We start from the raw sequence: 26,441 nt of genomic DNA on the forward strand, positions 1-26,441 counted from the left end.
GTAAATCTGACGAGGATACCTTCAACAGGTGAGGAGCTGCAGCTCACAGTGACAACATGAACATGAACGGTCAAATTTCCAAATCTCTGCATGGTTTGGAAATTTGACCGTTCAGTCAAAGGCCCAAATCAACAGACTCACAAAGACAGCCATGAAAATCATGGGAGTTCATCAACACCCCAGCCTCCAAGACATCTTTCAACAAACCATAATCAGACAGGCACAAAAAATAATCTCAGACCCATCTCATGTTCTTCACCCTGAATACCAGCTCCTCCCCTCAGGCCGACGATACAGGGCACCCCGAGGGAGGAACAACCGTTTCAGAAATACCTTTGTTCCCTTGTCCATCAAAGCCCTCAACAGTACCTGAACTGTAATGTGTGTGTATACGTGTGCATGTATGAGGTGGTGTGAGTGTGTGTGTGAAGATGTGTAGATGTACCTGCACTGTTATCACTTTTCATAACTATTACATATTTATGGTTTTAGTAATTCACTTGTATGGAATTTAATGATTATTTAACTGACATGTTTTACTGACGAATGAATGTATTTTGTTATTTTTTGTTACTGCATCAGAGCTCTGTGAAGTCCAAGACAAATTTCCCACTGGGACAATAAAGTTAATCTTAATCTTAATGACATCCTGTAACCACTAGGGGGTGCTGTGTCTTTAAATTAATGTTTCAGGCAGTGTCCCTTTAATGAATGAAAACAAAGTGCTGAATCATGATCAGGTGACTGTTTGATGACCCAGCTGTAAAACTGAGGCTCACCTGATCAGAAGTTCATGAAGTCATTAAATACAGACGTGATTTGGAGCATGATCAGCTGTTTTAATAACGTTAGAATAAAAATGTAAACGTGGAATAACAAGCAGACAAACAGTCAAAGCATTTCACAGATTTTTATTTGAAATATTTCAACAGGAAGAGTTCATATCTATCAGGTCGTCCAATCAGAGATCAGCTCCTCACACTTTAATAAAGACTGAAAAAAAGACAAAAAGTCAGAGCACGGTAAAAAAAAAAAAACACACACACACACACACACACACACACACACACACACACACACACACACACAGACACACACACACACACACACACACACTGCGGTACCTGTCTCGATGTGCTCTGTTGTTGGGGTTTCCCTCAGTCATCTGCAGGGGCCTCTGGTTTGTGTCCTGGGTTGTGTCTCCAGGAAACGGCTCAGTGTTCCCAAACAGACTGCCCTGCCTCTGTGACACGATATACAGGTGTTATACTATACAGCTGTTAGACAGGTGTAGACAGGTGTTACACAGCCCCGATGTTAGAGAGGTGTTATACTATACAGGTTTTAGACAGGTGTGATGAAGTTATGATACAGGTGTGATACAGGTGTGATAAATGTATGATACAGGTATGATACAGGTATGATATAGGTGTGATACAGGTATGATACAGGTATGATACAGGTACAATACAGGTATGATATCGGTGTGATAAAGGTATGATACAGGTATGATACAGGTGTTAGGTGTGATACAGGTATGATATAGGTGTGATACAGGTGTTAGGTGTGATACAGGTGTTAGTTGTGATACAGGTGTTAGGTATGATACAGGTGTGATACAGGTGTGATACAGGTGTTAGGTGTGATACAGGTGTTAGATGTGATACAGGTGTTAGATGTGATACATGTGTTAGGTATGATACAGGTGTGATACAGGTGTTAGGTATGATACAGGTGTTAGATGTGATACAGGTGTTAGATGTGATACAGGTGTTAGATGTGATACAGGTGTTAGATGTGATACAGGTGTTAGGTGTGATACAGGTATGATATAGGTGTGATACAGGTGTTAGGTGTGATACAGGTGTTAGTTGTGATACAGGTGTTAGGTATGATACAGGTGTTAGATGTGATACAGGTGTTAGATGTGATACAGGTGTTAGGTATGATACAGGTGTGATACAGGTGTTAGGTGTGATACAGGTGTTAGGTGTGATACAGGCGTTAGATGTGATACAGGTATGATACAGGTGTGATACAGGTGTTAGATGTGATACAGGTGTTAGGTGTGATACAGGTATGATACAGGTGTTAGATGTGATACAGGTGTTAGGTGTGATACAGGTATGATACAGGTATGATATCGGTGTGATAAAGGTATGATACAGGTATGATACAGGTGTTAGGTGTGATACAGGTATGATACAGGTGTTAGGTGTGATACAGGTGTTAGGTGTGATACAGGTGTGATACAGGTGTTAGATGTGATGCAGGTGTTAGATGTGATACAGATGTTAGGTATGATACAGGTATGATACAGGTGTGATACAGGTGTTAGGTGTGATGAAGGTATGATACAGCTGTTAGGTGTGATACAGGTGTTAGGTGTAATACAGGTGTGATACAGGTGTTAGATGTGATGCAGGTGTTAGATGTGATACAGATGTTAGGTATGATACAGGTGTGATACAGGTGTTAGGTGTGATACGGGTATGATACAGGTGTGATACAGGTGTGATGCCAATCTTAAATCCTGTGTCAGATGGAACTGTTTATCCCTATTCTGTTAAAACACTTCCTGTGTCGTTGTCACCCTGAAGATGGTGTCAGTAGCTTCATCGATGGCTCGCTCCATCTCCTCCTCGGTGACCAGGTCTCCAGAGATCGTTCTGTGAAGTTCAGGAGCTGCTTCCTCCTCGATGTTCCTCAGACCGGCCTGATCCACACAAACACCTGTTAGTTTTCAAGAGATCATCAGAAATCAACCTCGTGCTCAGGGCCTGCTGAGCTCACCTGAATCTCATTTGTGGCATTGTTCTTGGTGGGTCGGCAACCATAGTACTCCTCCTGTCTCTTCTTCAGTTTCCTGAAATAATCCTGGATCAGGAAGGTGGCATAGAACTTTCCCACTGTCACCTCATCGTCTGAGAGAACACACAGAGAGTTTTAATACCGAGCTTATGTATTCATAGAGTTCATCCTCATATCAGATCCAGATGTTACTGTCCGTCACGGCTGAATCTCTGACCTCCGATTGGTGGGATGACCTGGTCCAGGAGTTTCATGCTGGTTCGTTTCCAGATCTTCTTGATGATCCCTCGGAGCTCCTCGTTAGCTTGTTCAAAGTTTCCTGAATAGACAGAAAAACCCTAAAAATCACACCATGAGCTGCTGGTTCATCAACACCACTCAGCCAATTTACACACACACACACACACACACACACACACACACACACACACACACACACACACACACACACACACACACACACACACACACACACTGACCTTCAGTCTTGATCTTCAGAGCCGTTCTGACCAGAGCGAACAGCGTGGCGTTAAAGGTAACTGTGCCGTCACTGTTCAGGGGCATGTTCATAGACACCAGCCTCTGTAACACACACACACACACACACACACACACACACACACACACACACACACACACACACACACACACACACTGTAAGTTGTCTATATGGAGCAAGCAAAGGAAACTCTGAAACAGGAGGAAATCTTGCATTGTCATGGTAAAGGCTCCAGAGCGCTGACAGACCCGGACTGATTTAACCCCTGGTTATGTTAATCCGTTATTTACAGAGCTTTTATTTTGAAGGCATAAAGAGGTGAAAGTGTTTTCCTGATCACTGGAAAGTTTAAGCGTCACAACTCTTATAAATACTGCAGCGCAACTGAGTGCAATGTGCCTCCTTCTGCGTTTATTAGAGTGAGCGGAGAGAGAGAGAAAGAGAGAGAGGGAGAGACGGAGAAAGTTCACCTTTCTACTGCACAGTTGTCAATGGCGTTCAACAGCACCACTGTAACTTCCTGTGGTAATTAGAGCTGGTCTTTGTGGACTTGATGGTATTTGCAGTGAGGTGTGTGTGCAGAGAAGGGGGAATTCATAAATAATGATGTTGGGGTCATGGTTAGATATCAGAGGATGTTGGGGTCATGGTTAGATATCAGAGGATGTTAGCGTCATGGTGTGTGAACGTTGTGAAGTGTTTATACCAACTTGATGTTGACCTGACACCAGGTGCAACAGTTTCTCACCTTGCAGGCGATTCGATGTGGACAAAACTTTCCAAAACCCAGAGGAGGAGGAATCCTACGCAAGAGAGTCACCACATCAAGGTGCTTAATACGCCCCCTATAGGACAGACAATATTTAGAAAAGGGTTAGATACTAACACACAGATACAGTAGTTTATTTCATACTTTAATATGGACCAACTTTGGACTCAAAGAGAGTCTCTTCAGTTTAGTCTGTTAAGCCTTCACACATGGACCACCAAGGTCATAACAGCACCTCTACATGAGTTAGTCTCACTAGAGCAGACAGCTCAATCATGAACAACTAATTGAGATCCTAAGGGCCAAACATATAAGACCTGAAAGTATGGTGGCTCCTAAGGGCCACACATATAAGACACACATATATAAAGTACGGTGGCTTACGTGGCCTCAGGGTCGTACTCCGCCCAGATCTTCTTAAACTCATCCAGGTGCTGAGGACCGAGGATCGACCAATCACGAGTCAGGTAGTCAAAGTTATCCATGATGACGGCCACAAACAGGTTAATGATCTTTGAAGAACAAGAACACCACACACACACACACACACACACACACACACACACACACATTTGTTACTGACTAATAACGTTAAACATGACTGATGGGTTTCCTTTGTGTGTGTGTGTGTGTGTGTGTGTGTGTGTGTGTTACCAGGAATGCACACAGCATGTAGAAACTCATGAAGTAGATGATGGCGAAGTTGGAGCCACAGGTGTTCTCCTCTCCGGGAAGATAATCTGATTTTGGGTCACACTTCTTGCCGTACATACTTGCTAACATGACCTCGTGCCACGCCTCACCTGTCGCACACCTGCACAATAGAGACAATGAAACTGAATTCACACATTCATAAACAAAAAACAGCTGATCAGTCACACATTCATAAACACAAACAGCTGATCAGTCACATGTTCATAAACACAAACAGCTGATCAGTCACACGTTCATAAACACAAACAGCTGATCATAAACACAAACAGCTGATCAGTCACACGTTCATAAACACAAACAGCTGATCAGTCACACATTCATAAACATAAACAGCTGATCAGTCACACGTTCATAAACACAAACAGCTGATCAGTCACACATTCATAAACACAAACAGCTGATCATAAACACAAACAGCTGATCATAAACACGTTCATGAACACAAACAGCTGATCAGTCACACGTTCATGAACACAAACAGCTGATCAGTCACATGTTCATAAACACAAACAGCTGATCAGTCACACGTTCATAAACACAAACAGCTGATCATAAACACAAACAGCTGATCAGTCACACGTTCATAAACACAAACAGCTGATCAGTCACACATTCATAAACATAAACAGCTGATCAGTCACACGTTCATAAACACAAACAGCTGATCAGTCACACATTCATAAACACAAACAGCTGATCATAAACACAAACAGCTGATCAGTCACACGTTCATGAACACAAACAGCTGATCAGTCACACGTTCATGAACACAAACAGCTGATCAGTCACATGTTCATAAACACAAACAGCTGATCAGTCACACGTTCATAAACACAAACAGCTGATCATAAACACAAACAGCTGATCAGTCACACGTTCATAAACACAAACAGCTGATCAGTCACACATTCATAAACATAAACAGCTGATCAGTCACACGTTCATAAACACAAACAGCTGATCAGTCACACATTCATAAACACAAACAGCTGATCATAAACACAAACAGCTGATCAGTCACACGTTCATGAACACAAACAGCTGATCAGTCACACGTTCATGAACACAAACAGCTGATCAGTCACATGTTCATAAACATAAACAGCTGATCAGTCACACGTTCATAAACACAAACAGCTCATCAGTCACACCTTCATAAACACAAACAGCTCATCAGTCACACGTTCATAAACAAAAACAGCTGATCAGTCACACGTTCATAAACATAAACAGCTGATGAGTCACACATTCATAAACACAAACAGCTGATGAGTCACACGTTCATAAACACAAACAGCTGATCAGTCACACGTTCATAAACAAAAACAGCTGATGAGTCACACATTCATAAACAAAAATAGCTGATCAGTCACACGTTCATAAACACAAACAGCTGATCAGTCACACATTCATAAACAAAAATAGCTGATCAGTCACACGTTCATAAACACAAACAGCTGATCAGTCACACATTCATAAACACAAACAGCTGATCAGTCACACCTTCATAAACAAAAAACAGCTGATCAGTCACACCTTCATAAACAAAAAACAGCTGATCAGTCACACCTTCATAAACACAAACAGCTGATCAGTCACACCTTCATAAACACAAACAGCTGATCAGTCACACGTTCATAAACACAAACAGCTCATCAGTCACACGTTCATAAACACCTGAACAGCAGCAGCACCGCCTGTGGGAACGTCTGAAAGTTGTTGTTCCTGTTGACGTATGTTCCGTCAACCAACGCAATTTTACCAAATATCTGCATAAAGAGAAGATGTTGTTACAGACTGTGCATCATCTGTTCCCACTGGGTTAGGGTTAGGGTGGTGGGTTAAGGGGTTAGGGGGTTAGGGTCCTGGGTTAGGGTCCTGGGTTAGGGGGTGAGGGGGTTAGGGTCCTGTTGCTAATAAAAACTCAAATGTAACCAGTTAAAACCAGTTCTTTAACGATGAGGACTGTTTTCTAAGGTTATCTAAGATGCATAAAAACAAACAGTAAAGCACACATTGATATGATAATGACTCAGAGTAAGAATTTAAGAGCAATAACTAAAAATAACACCTATGAACAAACACAAAGAAAAAATATGCTGTGCTATAATAAAACATGTAATTTAGTGTTCGCAGGTTTGCTGATGTTTAAACCATAGTTTGTTATTAAGAGCTTTTGATCAGTTCATGTTTTATTTTTGGTGGGAGGGTATTCTTAAGGGCCTTTAAATCAGAAGGAAGACTGGCCAACTGTTGTCTTTCCCTTTGCTGGTCTACAGTCTCCACTAACTGATTATTCTTAAAGTGATCATAAAGGAGTACCCTAGGGAGCTATAGCAGGCCCACATCTGATTACATCATTTACAAATGATATCAAACAAAATTCAGTAAAAATATCGTCCTTATGCTGATGACACTATATATTATTCTTCTGAACCAGCTCTGTCTTGTCTGTAACTGATTCTGAACCTGAGAAAGACCAAGAACATGAAATCCTCGATGATGTGGCTCTGCTGCGAGGTACTTCAGGCAGACAACTCCGGCTGCACTGATGTCACACTCATGCGTCCTTACCAGTCCATCAATCCCACTGGTATACCACTCAAGATTTCAAGCCAGTGTGTGTGTGTGTGTGTGTGTACCTGCATTCCAACCACAGCATATATAAAGAACAACATGAGGATGAGAAGCGCCACATATGGAAGAGCCTGAGACACAGACGGTAAAAAAAATAAATAAATAAAACAAAATATATATACATATATATATATAATGATGATAATAATAAGAATAATAAGAATAATATTAACCTGCAGGGACTTGATGAAGGTCCACAGAAGATTCCTGATGCCCTCAGATCGATTTAAAAGTTTCACCAAACGCATCACACGGAACAGCCGGAAGAAAGTCACGGAAACACTCATGTTTTCTGAGGACTGATCACAGGTCAGTTTAAACATCATGTTCTCTGATCACAGGTCAGTTTGAACATCATGTTCTCTGATCACAGGTCAGTTTAAACATCATGTCCACTGATCACAGGTCAGTTTAAACATCATGTTCCTGATCACAGGTCAGTTTAAACATCATGTCCCTGATCACAGGTCAGTTTAAATAAATTTTTAAGTTGAATTTAAGTGAAGCCGTTGAAACTCACCGCGATGGCCTGCATGGGATCCACAGCCTGCAGAAATAAAACGTTTTTAATATTTTAGCTCATGTTTCAAACATTGTTGGTGTTTATTTAAACTTTGTGTAATCACACGTTCATCATGATGTTATTATGGGAGGAGATTCAAACATGCAGGCTAACAGGAACGCTGAACACATATTAAAGATCTGAAATATTCAACAGGGTCATTCATGCTAATTGTTCACTAATATTACAGCGTTATGGATCAGAGTCCTTCTACAGATTCATGTCTTTACAAACAGATGAATTTCGATATTTTGAACTCTCTCTCGTTCTTAAGATTCAGCGTTATGCAGACGACACAGCAATGTTTAGCTCTGTGCTCTCAAACAAACCTGCTTTCTCACTCAGACGCTTCATCTCTCTATGTGTGTCATCATGAACTAGCTCCTTAAACCCTGTAAACACGGATATGTTTCTAAATTCAGCTACTTCTGATTGGTGGAGACCAGCTGCTGACAGGAAGACACCTCCATATAAGGTAAAGGTTTTCAGATGTTGGTGTCCTGATACTTGAGGTAAAGGTCCACCTGTGTGTGAACAATGCTCAGGTGTGTCATGCATCATGTTCATGCAGGTGCAGCAGGTGGATAGTTACAGCACAGCCGTGGAGACAGTAAAGTCCTCCAGAGGAGGCCAGAGCTGCCTGTGGGAGGAGACACACACAGGAAGTGATGTCACAGAAGAACAAAAACCAGGTGCTACAGGATGTGAAGGCAAGCCTGTGACAGAGACAGGAAGTGATGTCATAATGGAAGACGGGGGGTAAAGATCATTCGCCGTGTCAGAGCATCACAGCCGCTCATTAGCTCGTTATTTAAAGAGTTTAAAACAAAGTGCTCTTCAGTATTCTGTGATCGTGGGGGAACGTTTACTTCACCAGGGTGAGTTTGGTTTGTACGCGAGTATGCACAAACTACATTATCAGGTAGATAATGATGTGTGTGTGTGTGAGAGGCAGGGTTACACCTGGACAGGTAGATAATGATGAAATAATGTTCAATAGAAGAATTATGTTTCTTACATCGATCTCGCTCAGAATGACGTCCACCACACTCCCAATAACGATGACGAAGTCGAACACGTTCCACGGGTCTCCAAAGTAACCCTATAACAATGACACGATGTGTGTGTGTAAATGTGTGTAAATGTGTGGTCTTAATGTATATACATATAATGTATATACAATACATATAATACATACATATATACATGTATATGCATGTAATGTATATACATCTTAATGTATGTGTGTGTTAATGTGTGTGTGTGTTCAGTGATATTCATGATTATTAAATATTTACATGTTTTCATGTTCGTGTTTTCACAGGAAAATGAAGTTCAAATCAAAGAATTGATGAACCTGTTTAAGATAAAATAAAATCCTCCATATTTAATATTTAACAACATGAATACAAATATACAGACTGACCTTTGCTTTGAACGCCATGAGCTTCAGGATCATCTCCACAGTGAAGAGGACCGTGAAGATCACGTTCAGCATGTCGGACAGGTGAGTGACGTGATCCGACTGGTTACAGTGCTGACAGGTAAATATATAATCAGACAGGTGAGTGACGTGATCTGACTGGTTACAGTGCTGATAGGTAAATATATAATCAGACAGATGAGTGACCTGATCCGACTGGTTACAGTGCTGATAGGTAAATATATAATCAGACAGGTGAATGACGTGATCTGACTGGTTACAGTGCTGATAGGTAAATATATAATCAGACAGGTGAGTGACGTGATCTGACTGGTTACAGTGCTGATAGGTAAATATATAATCAGACAGGTGAGTCTTACAGAGGTGGAAGGGTTTTCCTAATCTCTGGAGTGTTTGAGCATCACATCTCTTATAAATACTGCGGCGCAGTTACCACCAACTCTCAGCAGACGACCATGTTTACACTCTAACTGTGCGTGACTATTAGCGCCCCCTGTTGGTGAGTTAGACTCTTTTTACAATGAGGCTGATTCACAGAGAAAGAGATGATTATTCTTCAAATGACTGAATAATGGGTCATTTGAATACAAACCGCAGCGACACACAGAGACGCAGTTTGCACTGGATTAGAGGAACATTTAACCCTTTGTGTGCGTGTGTGTGTGTGTGTGTGTGTGTGTGTGTGTGTGTGTGTGTAGTGTGAGTGAGTGTGTGTGTGTACCTGCATCCCCAGACACATGGTGTTGAGCATGATGAGCAGGAACATCAGGTACTCAAAGTAACAGGAAGTGACGATATACCACACCTGGTACTGATACGGGTTCTTGGGTATGTAACACCTAAGAGGGCGGGCCTTCAGAGCGTATTGCACACACTGACGCTGCAGGTGACACAGGTAAGACAGGTGAGCAGGTAAGACCGGTGAACAGGTAAGACCAGTGAACAGGTCTTACAGGTAAGACCAGTGGACAAGTCAATAGGTGAACTGGTCACTCAGGTGAAAAGATAAGACAGGTAAGACAAGTGAGACAGCTGAACAGTTCACAAAGGTCAACAGGTAAAACAGTTCAATAGGTGTGTGTGTTTCTGTGTGTGTGTTTGTGTAGTGTGTGTACCTGGTTCTTGTCCAGCTCGCAGTTCTTGTACTCCTGCTCTCCCTGCTCCTGGAAGGTGACAATGACGAAGCCGACGAAGATGTTCATCATGAAGAAGGCGATGAGGATGAGGTAGACGATGAAGAAGATGGAGATGGCCACTCTGTTGTCGTACACAGGACCTTTGTCCTCCAGGTTAGAGTCTATGGCTTTATACAGGAGTCTGTGACACACACACACACACACACACACACACACACACACACACACCTGAGGTAGCAGGTCAAGCTAAAACACACAACCTGCTGGCTCAGAACCTTTCAGACTGTCATGGCCTGTGATTGTCTCAAACTCATCAAACAGAGGATGCGGAGGACTCTGTCCTTGCCTCCCCTGAGCCACAGCCTTTGTACACCTTCCTACTTTCTCTTGTTGACGTACCTGCTGGGACCTGCTCTCAGATCTTAAGGAGCCGGATCAAGGCCACAATAAACTCAGCTCCATTCAAATCTTCAGTTTAAATGGAGCTGAAATCTGGTGCCAGTTTAAGGATCAGGACTAGGCTCAGGTCTGGGGTCAGTTTAATGATTAGGACTAGGTTAAGGTCTAGGGGTCATTTTAAGGATCAGGACTAGGCTAAGGTCTGGGGTCATTTTAAGGATCAGGACTAGGTTATTAGGACCAAGCTCATGTGTTGGGTCAGTTTAATGATTAGGTCTAGGCTAATGTCTGGCATTAGTTTAAGGATCAGGACTAGGCGATCAGGACTAGGCTCAGGTGTAGGGTCAGTTTAAGGAATTAGGACTAGGATCAGGTCTGACCTCGGCCAACCCTCGAAGGTGGAGATGGTGAACAGGGCCAGCATGCCATTTAGGATGTTGTCAAAATTCAGCTCCGAGTTGGTCCAGCGTCTCTGATGGAGCTCCATCTCGTGCAGCGCCCCCTCCTGGTACCTAATGAACCAGCCTCTGAGACACAGGGGAGTTGGGGTGTGGGGGTACAGGTGAGTAACTATCAGACACGTGAAAAAACAACACAAGTGTTTGTTTACCTGATAAACGTACCTGCAGGTCTCCTCGGTCATCTGGTCTGGATCTGTGCATGAGTAAAACTTCCCCTTAGAGACAAAAAGCCATCAGTAAATATTTTAATGATTTTATTTTTCATTTCCCCTGTATTTATTCTGGTACTGAACCCAATGAGATCAAGATCTCATAACAAACATAAGTCATAATAAACATTACATGTATAGGAAACAGTTTATAAATATTACGTTAAAATGATGACATCATTATGAAACACTATTATTATCATTAATAATAAACACAGATTTACTCTCTGACTCACTTTGAAGAGCTGAACTCCGATACAGGCGAACATGAAGTCGAGCAGCATCGTCACCAGAACGATGTTTCCGATCGTCTTCACAGCCACAAACACACACTGAACCACGTGCTGCAGAGACATGGTCATTATATATTACCACACACACACACACACACACACACACACACACACACACATATGCAGATATTTGAGGACATTATTATCCAGTCTCTATCTCACCTTCAGTCCCTTGGCTCTGTTTATCGCCCTTAAAGGCCTCAACACCCTCAGCACCCTGAGGATCTTCACCACAGAGATGGCACTGGATCTGATCACATACACACAGCAGAGAAAGTGTGTTGTTCTTTGTGTGTATGAGTTGTGTGTTATATGTGTAGTGTGACCCATAGAGGCAGTGTGTTGTGATGTGTTGTGTGTGGTGTGTTTTATGTAGTAAGGGTGAACTGGGAATGTCTGACATAGACTCCTGTCTGTGAAGTCTTCAACTCCGACCCCTAGAAAAATGTCATGTGTAACCTGGTTGGGTACATGGAGTCTGAGTGGTCTTTGTTCAAAACCTTCAAGGTGGAAGCGGCTGCCAGAGGTTACTGCAAAAACACATTGGTGATTACAGAAGCAAAACGTGCATTAGGTGTTTAGTGTTGTGTATTAAGTGTGTATTAGGTGTTTAGTGTTGTGTATTAGGTGTGTATTAGGTGTTTAGTGTTGTGTATTAGGTGTGTATTAGGTGTTTAGTGTTGTGTATTAAGTGTGTATTAGGTGTGTAGTAGTGTTGTGTATTAAGTGTGTATTAGGTGTGTAGTAGTGTTGTGTATTAGGTGTGTATTAGGTGTTTAGTGTTGTGTATTAGGTGTGTATTAGGTGTTTAGTGTTGTGTATTAGGTGTGTATTAGGTGTGTAGTAGTGTTGTGTATTAGGTGTGTATTAGGTGTTTAGTGTTGTGTATTAGGTGTGTATAAGGTGTGTAGTGTTGTGTATTAAGTGTGTATTAGGTGTGTAGTAGTGTTGTGTATTAGGTGTGTATTAGGTGTTTAGTGTTGTGTATTAGGTGTGTATAAGGTGTGTAGTGTTGTGTATTAGGTATGTATTAGGTGTTTAGTGTTGTGTATTTGGTGTGTATTAGGTGTGTAGTAGTGTTGTGTAGAAGGTGTGTAGTGTTTTGTAGTAGGTGTGTAGTAGTCTTGTGTAGTAGGTGTGTAGTAGTCTTGTGTATTAGTTGTGTAGTGTTGTGTCTTAGTTGTGTAGTAGCTGTGTAGTAGTGTTGTGTAGTAGGTGTGTAGTAGTGTTGTGTAGAGGGTGTGAGGTAGTGTTGTGTCTTAGGTGTGTAGTAGTCTTGTGTAGTAGGTGTGTAGTAGTGTTGTGTAGTAGGTGTGTAGTAGTGTTGTGTCTTAGTTGTGTAGTAGTGTTGTGTAGTAGGTGTGTAGTAGTGTTGTGTAGTAGGTGTGTAGTAGTGTTGTGTAGTAGGTGTGTAGTAGTGTTGTGTACATTGACTCACTCCATGCCCATGGACAGCAGCGACACGCTGACCACCAGCAGGTCGAGGATGTTGAACGAGTTTCTGCAGAATGAACCGGTATGAAGGATGGCTCCGTACGTCGTCATCTGAAACACAGGTATGAAATAAACATGTGGGGGGGGGGGGGGGGGGGGGGCAGGTTACCTGTTTATCACAGCCAACCAGACATCTTCTCTCCATGATGGTAAATGTATGTCCACTGTGTTAGAGCGTACATGGTGTTCTTAGCATTTGAACAGGTGAGGAGGAAACGAGCAGGTGAAACAGGTCGATCAGAATCCGTATTCTTTGGGTTCTTTTTATTCCAACAACATTTGAACGGTCTGTGAAGTTTGTTTATATGTATAATAAATTATTTACACTTTAATATAAACATCAGTTTTTACCTTCAGAACGATCTCTGCTGTGAACACGGAGGTGAAGACGATGTCAGCGTACGCCAACACCTGGAAAAATCAATAATTATTCTGTCTGTACAAACATGTAGATAACAAGTAATAACAAGTGTTTGACTTTATTCTACATTTCTATCAGAAAAGTACTTCATATGATCTGCACAGGTGTGTGGGGGGTCACCTGGTTCCTGAAGGACATGGGGTCGATGGGATCCTCAGCAGCCAGAGAGACGGAGGAGAGCAGGATGAAGAGGAGGATGATGTTGGTGAAGGTGGTCGCATTGATGATACGATGGCACAGCTTTCTGAACCTGAAGGGTTAAAGATGTCTTCATCACTGACGTTTAAAGAGAAATAAGAACTCATGTCGAGCCAATCACGTTTGCACACTGGCTCTGAAACTTTCGTGTAAATCTACAGAACAGGTTGGATTTTCTGTCCTAATCATTTTCGAGGATTGTTGGACTACTCAGGGCCACCGTACATGCACATGTATCTCTACAGTTACAACAGCCAGCTGCTGCTCAGGATCCCTTGCTTTGTCTGTTTTGGTGGTTTTGGTTGTAGTGTGGTTCCAGACGTCTTCACAGCTGTAACACAGATTAATCTGTTTTACTGTCAGAACTGAAACTGGTCACTTTTACAATTATTCCTCGTTTCCTCGTTTTCTTTAACCTCGCTCTCTCGCAGTGAAAACGTGATGTAGAGAAAAGTGACCTCCAGTTCTGTCAAAGTCTCGAGCTTTCAGAAAATGTTTTAGTGTTTTCTGGTTTTTTTTGTCTTAAGGGGACATCTCTGTATTTCAAAATCAAACGAAACCTTTTCTAACACTCGAGTTTCCACCAGTCATTCGACCTCTGATAGTTTGGCCTCTATTTATTTCTGGTTAACGTTCTGATTCTCCTCAGCTGTGGTCAGCTTCTTTTGGAACCACAGCAGATTGATCATTGTTAAACGGCTTCGTACTTGTTCTGAGGTCCAAAGATGAAAAATGAGCTGGCCTCAGGCATCGGCACGGCCTCCTCTTTCAGCTGCAGGTCCGCCATAGGACGAGGTCGGGGACTATCCGGGATCTCAGGGTCCTCCTCTTCATCATCACCTGGTCAGAGAGAGAGGGTTCAACAAATCCATAAATCCATCAATCAGTAAACAAGAACAGTTTGATTCATCGCAGGCTTCACACAGATTCACCTGGAAAGTCTGCCGGAGGAAACGGGTCTTTGATCTCGTTCACATGGGACTCAAACTCGTCGATTTTCAGCTGAAAATAAATTGGATGTGTTTGCTTATAAACAGAGCTTAAGGCAGAGAACACTTCATATTGTTATAATGAGACGCTGAGCTGTCGCCTCACCTTGGCTGTAGTTGGAATGCCCTCCACGCCCTTCGCTCGCTGCTCAGCTAACTTCTTAGCCAGGTTTGCTTTCTCCTCTGAAGCTTTGTCCGGCATGTTGGCTCTGTGATCAACACAGAGGTTGTTACATAGAAATGTATGGTCTGGACCATAAAAATGTCTATAGCGAGCTGTAGATTTCCATTAAGACTATCGAACAAAAGAAGACTTCATCTAAACCGAGGCGTTCATAGGACACTGGGGATGATATAAACAGGAGGACTTCCTGTCACTGAACATGGACTAGTTATTGTGACAAACTAAACCCTCACAACAGTTTCAGAGACGATGTGACATTTTCAAAGTTTCAAGAAGAAGAATTTCAAAGTGATCAAAGAGTCAAATGATTTCTTTAATTAAAGCGCTATAGAGGTCGACCGGACAATTAGTTCGACAACAGAAGAAACTCATTCTGTATATAAACTTCAAACAGGAGGCATCATCAACTGTTTGATGTCTCAAAGTTTACCAATCATTAGATTTTATTTAACATCTCTGTCACAAAACACCAAATGAGAACATGAAGCTTAACAGTATTTAGAATCGGAAATCTGACTGCATTCTGTTCTTCCACGTGATGGTTCAGCTGACCGACATCTCCTGAGGTTAAACTCACGATAGACAAAGCATCGGTATTTGACGACATGGAAAAAGAACAGGTTTAATTGTAGTGTGTTACTTTAAGAAAGGAGAAGACCCACCTGAGAGCCTTCTTACGTTTCTGCTCCTCTGCTTTTTCTTTCTGAGCCAAAGTCAGTGACTCAGCTTCAGCCAGATTATCCACAGCAATCGCCAAGAATACGTTCAGCAGGATGACTGAAAACAGACGAGTCAAAGATCTAAACTAAACTATGAGCACACACACACACACACACACACACACACACACACACACACACCGACTCTCTCTCTGTGAGGATACAGTTTCCGCAGACGAAAAGAATGATGAAGTAAATGCTGACAAGGATGCCGGGCATGCTCGGTCCTCCATGAGCCATGATGCCATCATACATGACGGTGTTCCAGTCCTCACCTGTCAGGATCTTGAACAGGACGATTAATATTCATCATCATCACAATCGCCAACCTCCCCATAAGCCCCATCATCAGGGTGCCTTTATTTCAGAGATGAAACAGCTGACAGCCTGACAGCACTCTTACCAGGAGTCCAAACAATTAAAATTGCTTCATTTATCCAAAAGAGTTTGGGTTTAGTCCGGCCTAAAGAGAGCTAAAACTAAACAGAAACTTTACTGTCAAAGTCTGTCGTTGTACCAGTGAGACGGTGATCAGGGCTTGAACAATATGTTTGTACCTGGAAGACGGTGATGAGGGCTTGAACAATATGTTTGTACCTGGAAGACGGTGATGAGGGCTCGAACAATATGTTTGTACCTGGAAGACGGTGATGAGGGCTCGAACAGTGTGTTTGTACCTGGAAGACGGTGATGAGGGCCTGAGGGAAGCTGTCGAAAGAGCTGCGAGGTTTCAGCTGGTTGGGAAAGTTGAACTTTCCTCCAAACACCTGCATGCCGAGCAGAGAGAAGATGACAATAAAGAGGAAGAGGAGCAGCAGCAGGCAGGCGATGGAGCGAACCGAATTCAAGAGGGACGCCACGAGATTACTGAGAGAGGTCCAGTAACTACAAACAAAACAAAAAAATGAACAATAAAGAACTTCAGATAGTGACTACAAATAACAGTCCTTCTGTTCATAATGTTTTTAATCAGCTGTTTGTTTTTCGGAAGAAGGATCAACCAATCAGTGAAGCCACAGAGATCATGTGATCATGGTCATGTTGTGAATGAATGAGTGCAGACCGTGTGACTTTGAGCAGGCGCAGCAGGCGGATGCAGCGTAGCACAGAGATCCCCATCACTGACATGATGCCCATGTGCACAAGGACGAGCTCCATGATTCCTGTCGACACCACGAAGCAGTCGAAGCGGTTAAACAGAGACATGAAATACGAGGGCAGACCCAGAGCGTACATCTTCATCAGCATCTCCAGAGCAAACATGGACAGCAGCAGCTTGTTAGCATTATCTGAGGAGGAAGAGGAGAGAGAGGGGGAGGAGGAGAGAGGAGAGAGGAGGAGGAGGAGGAGAGAGGAGGAGGAGAGAGGAGGAGGAGGAGAGAGAGGGGGAGGAGGAGAGAGGAGAGAGGAGGAGGAGGAGGAGAGAGAGGAGAAAGAGGGGGAGGAGGAGAGAGGAGGAGGAGGAGAGAGAGGGGGAGGAGGAGAGAGGAGGAGGAGGAGGAGAGAGAGGAGGAGGAGGAGAGAGGAGGAGGAGAGAGAGGAGGAGGAGAGAGGAGAGAGGAGGAGGAGGAGGAGAGAGAGGAGGAGGAGAGAGAGGAGGAGGAGAGAGAGGGGGAGGAGGAGAGAGGAGAGAGGAGGAGGAGGAGAGAGGAGGAGGAGAGAGAGGAGGAAGAGGAGGAGAGCGAGGAGGAGGAGGAGAGAGGATGAGAGAGAGGAGGAGGAGGAGGAGAGCGAGGAGGAGGAGAGAGGAGGAGAGCAAGGAGGAGGAGTGAGAGGAGTAGAGAGAGGAGGAGGAGGAGGAGAGCAAGGAGGAGGAGAGAGAGTACATTGCCTTCATCATCTCCAGAGCAAACAGGGACAGCAGCAGCTTGTTAGCATCATCTGAGGAGGAGAGAGAGGAGGAGGAGGAGTGTGTGTTTGTGTGTTTGTGTTACACTCTCACCTTGCCAGTTGGTGAGTCGTTCAGACTGTTGGTGGTGTTCGGTGGCAATGGCGAGCGTGTTGAAGAAGACGAGCATGATGACCCACCAATAGAAAAGTCTCGACTTCACGTAAACAAGACATCGCCGGCGAAGCCAGCGGTTCCACTTACGAGCGAGTTTACTGAACAAAGAATAAAACGGATTGAATCAGAGGAACTTATTATTATTACTTTTTATTATATTCATTTATATAATTAATATATATGAGAAGCTTCATTAACATCTCTAACCAGAAACTTAAATTCACTGACTAGTAATAAACGATGAGCTGCATGGTGTCCATCTTACTGACACTTCCTGTCTCTGAGCCGCCATTTTCTGTGTCCAGCAGACCTGAGGACACACATACACACACATACACACACACATACACACACAATTAAAGTACATACACAGTTTATTGAGCAGCTTATGTAAATGAACCTGTTGTTATTGTTGTGCGTGTGTATCACCCTGCCCCTCCTGGTCGTTGTCCATCACTTCAGCCTGAGTGATCCACTCCATGTAACCCTTCAGATCTTCATCCAGCTGCTGAGTCTCCCTCAGCTTCTGAAACTCTCCTCGAGACTTCGCCTTCTCACGCTCCTTCGTGAACTCTCTGAGTCAGAATAGAGTGAAACAAACAGAATGAAGGATAACGTCATTAATATGAAAGAAATAAAGGCTGGTACATACCCACTGAGCACTCCTAGAACCAGGTTTAGGACAAAGAATGATCCCACAAGGATGAGTGTGGTGAAAAAGATCCAGGGCCATTCCATCCCGATGGCATCGTTCACCTGTAAGAACACACCAGGTGTTTGAATAAGTCATTATGTGTTAAATAGTAAACCTGACAGGATCAAACACTGTGATGACTGACCCAGTACAGGACGTCGGTCCAACCCTGCGTGGTGATGCACTGGTACACGGTCAGCATGGAGAAACCCAGGTTATCAAAGTGTGTGATCCCATGGTTCGGACCGGGCCAACCAGCTCGGCACTCCGTGCCGTTTATCGAACACCGACGACCATTTCCTGCCTGAGCGCACGGAGAGGGCTTCTCATTTTCTACTGTGGCTATAATGCCTGCAATAAATGGGAACATTTCTTTAATTAAAAGACTATTTAACCAGGAAAACCTCGTTGAGATAAAGAGTCCCCTTAACAAGCTCAGCTCAGCAGCTAATTTTAACAAAGATACAGACGTAAAATACAAAACAAAGACAGCGCAATATATCTTAGTCACAGAGCAGGAAGTCATGAGTCAGATCACATCCATCCTGCAGGAGCAGTGAACCTGAAACTCCTTTTCCCTGTTTCAAAATGCACTTTAACAGATAACAGGAATGGGATTTGTGATTGGCTCACAGTGGACTGAATCTTCTAACATTTGTACAAAGATAAAATAGGGTTAGGCTTATGGCACCTCTCCGGCTACCATTATTATCCCATGATTCCATGGTGGTGCCCGGTTGTTATTCATTCAGATTAATTATTGAGTTTATTAATACTAATAATTCAGTATAATTATTAATCACATCATAACGCATGTGCCCCGTGTGAGGCCCCAAATAAACCAGCTTTCTTTTAGTGCAAAGAAATCAAGAGTTTAATCTTTAGATATAGTTTTCATTATTTTATAATTACAAGCAAAGCACACATCAAGCTGTTGTTTAGTGTGTGTTGTGGGTTGGTTATTTTGATAACTTTGTTGTGTCCTGTTTGAATTAATCACATCAAATCGTAACAACAGTATCCAAACTTTCAGGCATTGAGAAGATGCATGCATACATAAAACATCACCACAGTCATTAAAAGGCATAAAAGGAACAGAAACAAGTCCCATTTCTGCAGCTAGAGAGAGTCAAGACTTAAATACTTAAAATTAAAGCCCAGCTGCAACTTTTACTTCTTTACAGGCTGCTGAATATGAAACTTAAAAAACAGATTCAGCTTTCAGAATCTGAGGTATTTATGAGATTATAACACTCAATCCCATCACCCTGAGATATAACAACAGAAGGCAGCTTCAGAGGATCTTTCTTTTTAGTTTGAAAAAATCACGAGTTTAAATGAGTTCTAAATTCTAAATTGATTAATATTCTAAACACACAAACTCCGCCTAATAACCAATCAGATCTCTTTATCGTGGAGCTCTGTGAGCTGAAGGTGAGGAGAGCGCAAACACACATTACATTAAATTTATAAGTTGTTCTTTACTGGTATTAACCCTTAACCTTCAGCACAGACTGATAGGCGCTATGTTAACATCAGAGCTGCAGCTGAAATTCAATTCAATTCAATTCAATTCAAACCTTTATTTATTCTCGAAAAGACACTGAGGTTTCCCTCATTTCCAATGCAGTCGAGATTACAAGCACAGTAAAACAAGCAAAAACACATCAAACACTCAGAATCTGTGACAAAAACCACTGAGATCATTTAAAACAGTTACAATTTGAAACAAAGTTGTTCAAAATCAAATTCCTAAACTCTGGAAGAGAGGGAAGAACTCCGATCCTTAGAGTTTGCTGGAGGGCGTTCCACAAATTTGGGGCATCAAAAGAAAATGCAGATTTATCGAGTTCAGTAAAAGCTTGAGGGACTTTAAGAACGAGCCAATCAGAAGAGCGGGTCATGTAGGCACTCGTATTCCACTCCAACAGGTCTGTGATGTAAGGTGGAAGTTTACCAATAAGAGCCTTAAAGATATATAAAAAACAGTGTTTGTTGCGCCTCTCTTCAAGAGAAGGCAAACAGACCCTCTCATACAGGTCACAGTGATGAGTGTCATTGTTTAGTATGATGATCGTTATATGAAGCTAAATCCGCCCTTTTTATGTGAACGCTGTCACAGAAACTCCGGGTGAATTTATGAGGTTTCTAAAGAGCTACATGTGACCGTTATGTGTGATCGCTGATGTCAGGTTAGTGAAGACAAGTAACTGACAGACACTCTGGGTATACTGAACTATCCTTGAAGTTTCAGCCCCAGGTGTTTAGAATCAGTTACTACGGTGATCTTACCTGTGCCGGTGTAGTAGCAGGTCTTGTGCATCTTACACTTGAAGAGCTCTAGGCCCATGATGGAGTAAATGGTGACCATGAAGAGGACGAGCAGGGTGATGTGGAAGAGAGGGAGCATGGACTTCAGGATGGAGTTCATCACCACCTGCAGGCCTGATGGAGGTACAAAAGAAAACACAGGTAATACCGCTCTGATACAGATACGTGTATTAATGTCCTCACACACGCTCTGATCATTCACACGAGTGTCTTACTGGGGACTCCAGAAACCAGTCTGAGAGGTCTGAGGACTCTGAACGCTCTCAAAGCTTTCATGTCAAAACCTCCACCTTTTTCTCCCACCGGAGCCTCCACCCCACTTAGGTGGTTAATGGCATCTACCGCTACTGTGAACAAGCTACACACACACACACACACACACACACACACACACACACACACACACAGTATACATTGAACAAGCTGCAGATAAACAAACAGTGATTATATTGAAACAGAAAAATGATGCACACACACAGAACATTAGAACATACATGTGTAAACAAACACGTCACTTCTTCTGTTGAGATAATCACTAATAATGGAACGCAGCTTGCTAAAGTCAGCATCATTTGCTTTTACCAATTTCGCCACCTTTGGTGTCTAACAAAGTGTCCTTCCCGTAACATAGCAATGCTATCCAGATTTTAAAAAAACACATGGATGAATCGTGGAGCCGCTGACAGCCCCGGACTGTTTTAACCCCCAAGTCATATCTGTGTATGTTTGCATGTGTGTGTGTGTGTGTGAATGGTATACAAACAAATACTGACCCGACAGACACACAAACAAAGTCCAGAATGTTCCAGCAGTTTCTTAAGTAAGCATCTGCGTGGAAGAGAAATCCGTACGCCACGATCTTCAGGAAACACTCGATGGAGAAAATGATGAGGAAGATGTACTCCAGACTCTCCTGTGTCACAACAATAAACATCAACAACCATGAACAACAAACAAATATGAACAACAATGATAAGCTAAAACAATAAACAAGACCAACAGACAACAACGATGAACAACAACAAATGTAAACAACAACAATTAGGGATGTTAATGATCAATCGATTAATCGCTGTTAAGAATCCAACCGATTAAAAATATATTAACCGACAAGCTGTTTACTAGTTTACCAGCAGTCACATGTAATACCATTTTATACCAAAAGAGGGCGTCTGTCACCTTTGCAACTTAGAAAACTACTATTTAAGGCTACTACTAAAGGCCATGACACAACACACAGACGGCAAAGAAATAGTGTAGACGATGGCCGCCTGTGGTGTCGCCTCACGTCTTGGCCAAAAAGTTGCACTTGAACACACCGCTAAGACTACAGCCGACGGCCAACCACCACGTACGTTCTGCTCATGCATGAAAGGAAATAACTCTCCTTGTCAGCAGGCGGCGGTAGTTCGTTGTTGTGATCTGAAAAGACCATTTTCACACCGCTGAAAACAGAAAAATTAACTGCATCAGTTCAAATGGTTTTATTTCACTTTAATATGTCACTTTATGTTGATTTTAAATCTGCCTGTCTGTCTGTCTGCCTGTCTGTCTGTCTGCCTGTCTGTCTGCCTGCCTGCCTGCCTGTCTGTCTGCCTGTCTGCCTGCCTGCCTGCCTGCCTGCCTGCCTGCCTGTCTGTTTGCCTGCCTGCCTGTCTGTCTGTCTGCCTGCCTGCCTGTCTGTTTGCCTGCCTGCCTGTCTGTCTGTCTGTCTGTCTGTCTGCCTGCCTGCCTGTCTGTCTGTCTGTCTGTCGGTCTGCCTGCCTGTCTGTCTGTTTGCCTGCCTGCCTGCCTGTCTGTCTGTCTCTGTCCGTCTGCTCCTGCCTGTCTGTCTTTCAGAGGATTGCCTGTGTCCTCTTTCATTCTAATTTCAATCAGCTGATATTTGAGACAGTTTTTGTCCTTGGCGATAAATCAGGTCAATCCTTCATTTTGAAACTGCAGCTGGGTCCTCCATCAGAGCGCGTTTCATACTAACCCGAACCCATAGATCAGAGATAATACAGAGACACCGATTAGACTGATCATAATCTGTAATAAAAGTATTTAACTTTAAAGTGTTGGAATGGTTTGGTAGAGTTACATCATCATTTTTACAGTAACCTTTACTGAATGTTAAACTTTACAGTAAACTTTACTACACCTGATCAATGATAAGAAACACGTGTGACCAATATTTCAAGTTCATTTCAGGTACTTCCTGTTTGTTTGCTAAATAAAAGCACCTTCACAGCCGTTACACCTTACACCTGACTGTGGAAAAATTTGTTACAGTTAACATTCCCACTGATAAATCTGGGAATGATCTGAAACTTTAAAGAGATATTTTTGTGCTTTTAAGGATTTTAATTTATTCTTTGTAATACTGTTGACGCCATGTTTAGCTGGACCATCACACATGTTTGTTGGTTCCATATGTTGACGCCATGTTTGGCAAGTTTCATTGATATGTAATTTTCTGAATTCAAGGTCAATCCCTGAACCCACTGGTCCTAAACATCCCAATTTTGGAACCCACTGGTCCCATCAGTCATCCCATATCTGTGTGCGTTTGTGGCCCAGCCTTGTTTCTCAGTCATCAGAGTGTGGACCATGGAGGGTCTTTAGAGACCTGGACATATTGCCCCTCCAAAGTCAGCATTTAACGGCAGTGCTGTCGCTGTGATGTCTGGCGGTGCTGCGTGTAACGTAGGCCGTAGTGATCATGTGAGTAAAATAAAACATGTTGAGTTTGTCAAACATTCATTGAGTTAAAAAATGAAATGTTAATGAAATCAAACAAGACTCTGGACTTTGTTTCAAACCGTTTTAATTTGTGATGAAAACATGAACATTAAAAGATTAGATGAACAAAGAAGATTCATTCAATTCTTTATTAATCAATGTGACACATTAATGTTACAAGTCATCTTGATATATTATTATCAATGAAAACATGCTGTGAAAAGAGTTATGACAACTCAATCTGCACATTGTGAGACATTAAAACTGTTAGAATTTAAAACACAGTATTTACTAACACACACACAGGAAAACACACACGCGCGCACACACACACGCAATGACGCACCAGGTTGCTATTGGTGTTGTTGCTGTCTTCCTCTGGCATGGGCAGATATACAGCCAGAGCAACGCAGTTAGCAAAGATGGCTAACAGGATGATGATCTCAAAAGGTCTGAAGAGGATTTATAGGAAGCTAACAAGGCTAACTACAAGAAGCTCACAAGGCTAACTAACTACAAGAAGCTAACAAGGCTAACTACAAGAAGCTAACAAGGCTAAATACAAGAAGCTAACAAGGCTAACTACAAGAAGCTCACAATGCTAACTAACTACAAGAAGCTCACAAGGCTTACTACAAGAAGCTAACAAAGCTAACAATAAGAAAGTAACGAGACTACCAAGAAGAACTTACATGGCTACCATAATAAAGCTAATTGGTAGAGAAGTAAAGATTTAAATGGCGGGACATAGTTGACCACATGGATCTACAGTCAGAGCAGAACGGGGTTTAGGATACTTCCACTCGACAATGCTGATGCAGGCCTTCCTGAACGGGTTCCTCAGTGTGAGGAAGAGGAGGGAGCGAGCAGGTCGGGGGTTTCCCCCTGTAGCCATCAGCTTCTTCAGCTTCTCCTTCTGTTTTCTCTTCAGAGTCTCCTCGTCCATGATATAGGACGTCAGCGGGGGGCTGCTGCTGTCGGCCATTATGGATCCAGGAGAGAGAGTTTGTAGTTTGATGTATTTTATAAAGGATTGCTCAAGATATGTTTTAAATGTGGTGGTCCTGAGTGCCTGTTAAAGCTCCTTAATGATTCCCTTTCATGTTGTTCAGGTTGTTTCTGCTGAGGGACATCGCTCTGAGCTCCTCTCTGTCTGTTACCATTTTCACTCTGAACCCTCAGAGGAATGGCAGCTGTCGGCTCGACGTGTCAGGGATTTCTTTTCTGAGCAGCTGTTTGGTGACAGAATAAATATAGACAATGAGCCTGACTGCAGGCGCACCACAAAAGAGGCCCAGACAGTCCATTACATTTATTTCGCAGCAAGAATTAGGGTTCAGATCATGATCTCAGGCTTCACTGGTTCACAGACCGGTCTTTGTTGCAGGACTGACTCTGGATCAGGATCAGAGGGCAGCTTGTGCTGCGAGTTTAGATAGAACAACACTGTGGTTTACAATAGAACGTTTATTTATGAAGCATTTCATTACAGGTAAGCTCAGTGAGCTTTACACAAAGGTTAAAAACAGGAATGCAAGAAACAGATAGATATTTCAACAATCATAATTCAGATTCAAAAATCCAATTAAAAACAAAATAAACACACAATCACACACACACATACATAGTCAGACGCACACACACAAACACATACACACACAGGACCACAGTAACTAAAGGAGCAGTAACTAAAGGACCTGTAACTAAAGGAGCAGTAACTAAAGGACCACAGTAACTAAAGGACCAGTAACTAAAGGACCAGTAACTAAAGGACCACAGTAACTAAAGGACCAGTAACTAAAGGACCACAGTAACTAAAGGACCAGTAACTAAAGGACCAGTAACTAAATGACCAGTAACTAAAGGAACAGTAACTAAATGACCAGTAACTAAAGGACCAGTTACCAAAGGACCACAGTTACTAAAGGGCCACAGTAACTAAAGGACCAGTTACCAATGGACCACAGTAACTAAAGGACCAGTAACTAAAGGAACAGTAACTAAATGACCAGTAACTAAAGGACCAGTTACCAAAGGACCACAGTAACTAAAGGAACAGTAACTAGATGACCAGTAACTAAAGGACCAGTTACCAAAGGACCACAGTAACTAAAGGACCAGTAACTAAAGGACCAGTAACTAAAGGACCACAGTAACTAAAGGACCAGTAACTAAAGGACCAGTAACTAAAGAACCAGTAACTAAAGGACCAGTAACTAAATGACCACAGTAACTAAATGACCACAGTAACTAAAGGACCAGTAACTAAAGGACCACAGTAACTAAAGGACCAGTAACTAAAGGACCAGTAACTAAATGACCACAGTAACTAAAGGACCACAGTAACTAAATGACCAGTAACTAAAGGACCACAGTAACTAAAGGACCAGTAACTAAAGGACCAGTAACTAAATGACCACAGTAACTAAAGGACCACAGTAACTAAATGACCAGTAACTAAAGGACCACAGTAACTAAATGACCACAGTAACTAAATGACCAGTAACTAAAGGACCACAGTAACTAAAGGACCACAGTAACTAAATGACCAGTAACTAAAGGACCAGTAACTAAAGGACCAGTAACTAAATGACCACAGTAACTAAAGGACCACAGTAACTAAAGGACCAGTAACTAAAGGACCAGTAACTAAAGGACCAGTAACTAAAGGATCACAGTAACTAAATGACCAGTAACTAAATGACCACAGTAACTAAATGACCAGTAACTAAAGGACCACAGTAACTA

At 42.5% G+C, this 26,441-nt stretch overlaps 1 protein-coding gene and 1 long non-coding RNA gene across 2 annotated transcripts; one reads left to right on the top strand and one right to left on the bottom strand.

Moving 5' to 3' along the window:
* Positions 1 to 896: 896 nt before the first annotated feature.
* On the bottom strand, positions 897 to 24,678 carry LOC132977022 (dihydropyridine-sensitive L-type skeletal muscle calcium channel subunit alpha-1-like). Its single transcript, XM_061041355.1, has 42 exons — positions 24,491 to 24,678; positions 24,040 to 24,145; positions 21,743 to 21,882; positions 21,185 to 21,327; positions 20,931 to 21,083; positions 18,784 to 18,989; positions 18,597 to 18,700; positions 18,374 to 18,519; positions 18,173 to 18,254; positions 17,882 to 18,042; positions 17,003 to 17,228; positions 16,617 to 16,824; positions 16,104 to 16,224; positions 15,883 to 15,997; positions 15,143 to 15,245; positions 14,980 to 15,049; positions 14,755 to 14,887; positions 13,970 to 14,099; positions 13,780 to 13,839; positions 13,373 to 13,479; positions 12,097 to 12,184; positions 11,878 to 11,985; positions 11,595 to 11,647; positions 11,352 to 11,498; positions 10,552 to 10,753; positions 10,158 to 10,316; positions 9,419 to 9,529; positions 9,011 to 9,094; positions 8,585 to 8,632; positions 7,951 to 7,977; positions 7,604 to 7,729; positions 7,436 to 7,501; positions 6,471 to 6,562; positions 4,734 to 4,893; positions 4,464 to 4,591; positions 4,059 to 4,155; positions 3,291 to 3,393; positions 3,029 to 3,130; positions 2,794 to 2,924; positions 2,594 to 2,716; positions 1,125 to 1,243; positions 897 to 993 (listed from the first exon to the last, which is right to left on the bottom strand). Exons 1-42 carry the CDS (start codon positions 24,676 to 24,678, stop codon positions 984 to 986), a joined length of 4,986 nt encoding a protein of 1,661 aa, XP_060897338.1. The 3' UTR covers positions 897 to 983.
* Positions 1,525 to 2,572, top strand: LOC132977027 (uncharacterized). Its single transcript, XR_009673761.1, has 3 exons — positions 1,525 to 1,633; positions 1,670 to 2,396; positions 2,502 to 2,572. It is a non-coding gene; the product is annotated as an uncharacterized LOC132977027 (long non-coding RNA).
* Positions 24,679 to 26,441: the final 1,763 nt, after the last annotated feature.

This window comes from Labrus mixtus, chromosome 7 (genome assembly GCF_963584025.1).
Source record: "Labrus mixtus chromosome 7, fLabMix1.1, whole genome shotgun sequence".
NCBI classification, from domain to species: domain Eukaryota; kingdom Metazoa; phylum Chordata; class Actinopteri; order Labriformes; family Labridae; genus Labrus; species Labrus mixtus.

Excerpts from the sequence above, each read along its gene's own strand:
- LOC132977022 (XM_061041355.1), bottom strand. The coding sequence starts at position 24,678 with ATGGCCGACAGCAGCAGCCCCCCGCTGACGTCCTATATCATGGACGAG. Across the intron at positions 9,530-10,157 it reads CCATGTGTCTGGGGATGCAG|CACTGTAACCAGTCGGATCA; the intron begins GTACACACACAC and ends TTTACCTGTCAG. Across the intron at positions 4,894-6,470 it reads GCGGTGCTGCTGCTGTTCAG|GTGTGCGACAGGTGAGGCGT; the intron begins GTGTTTATGAAC and ends TCTATTGTGCAG.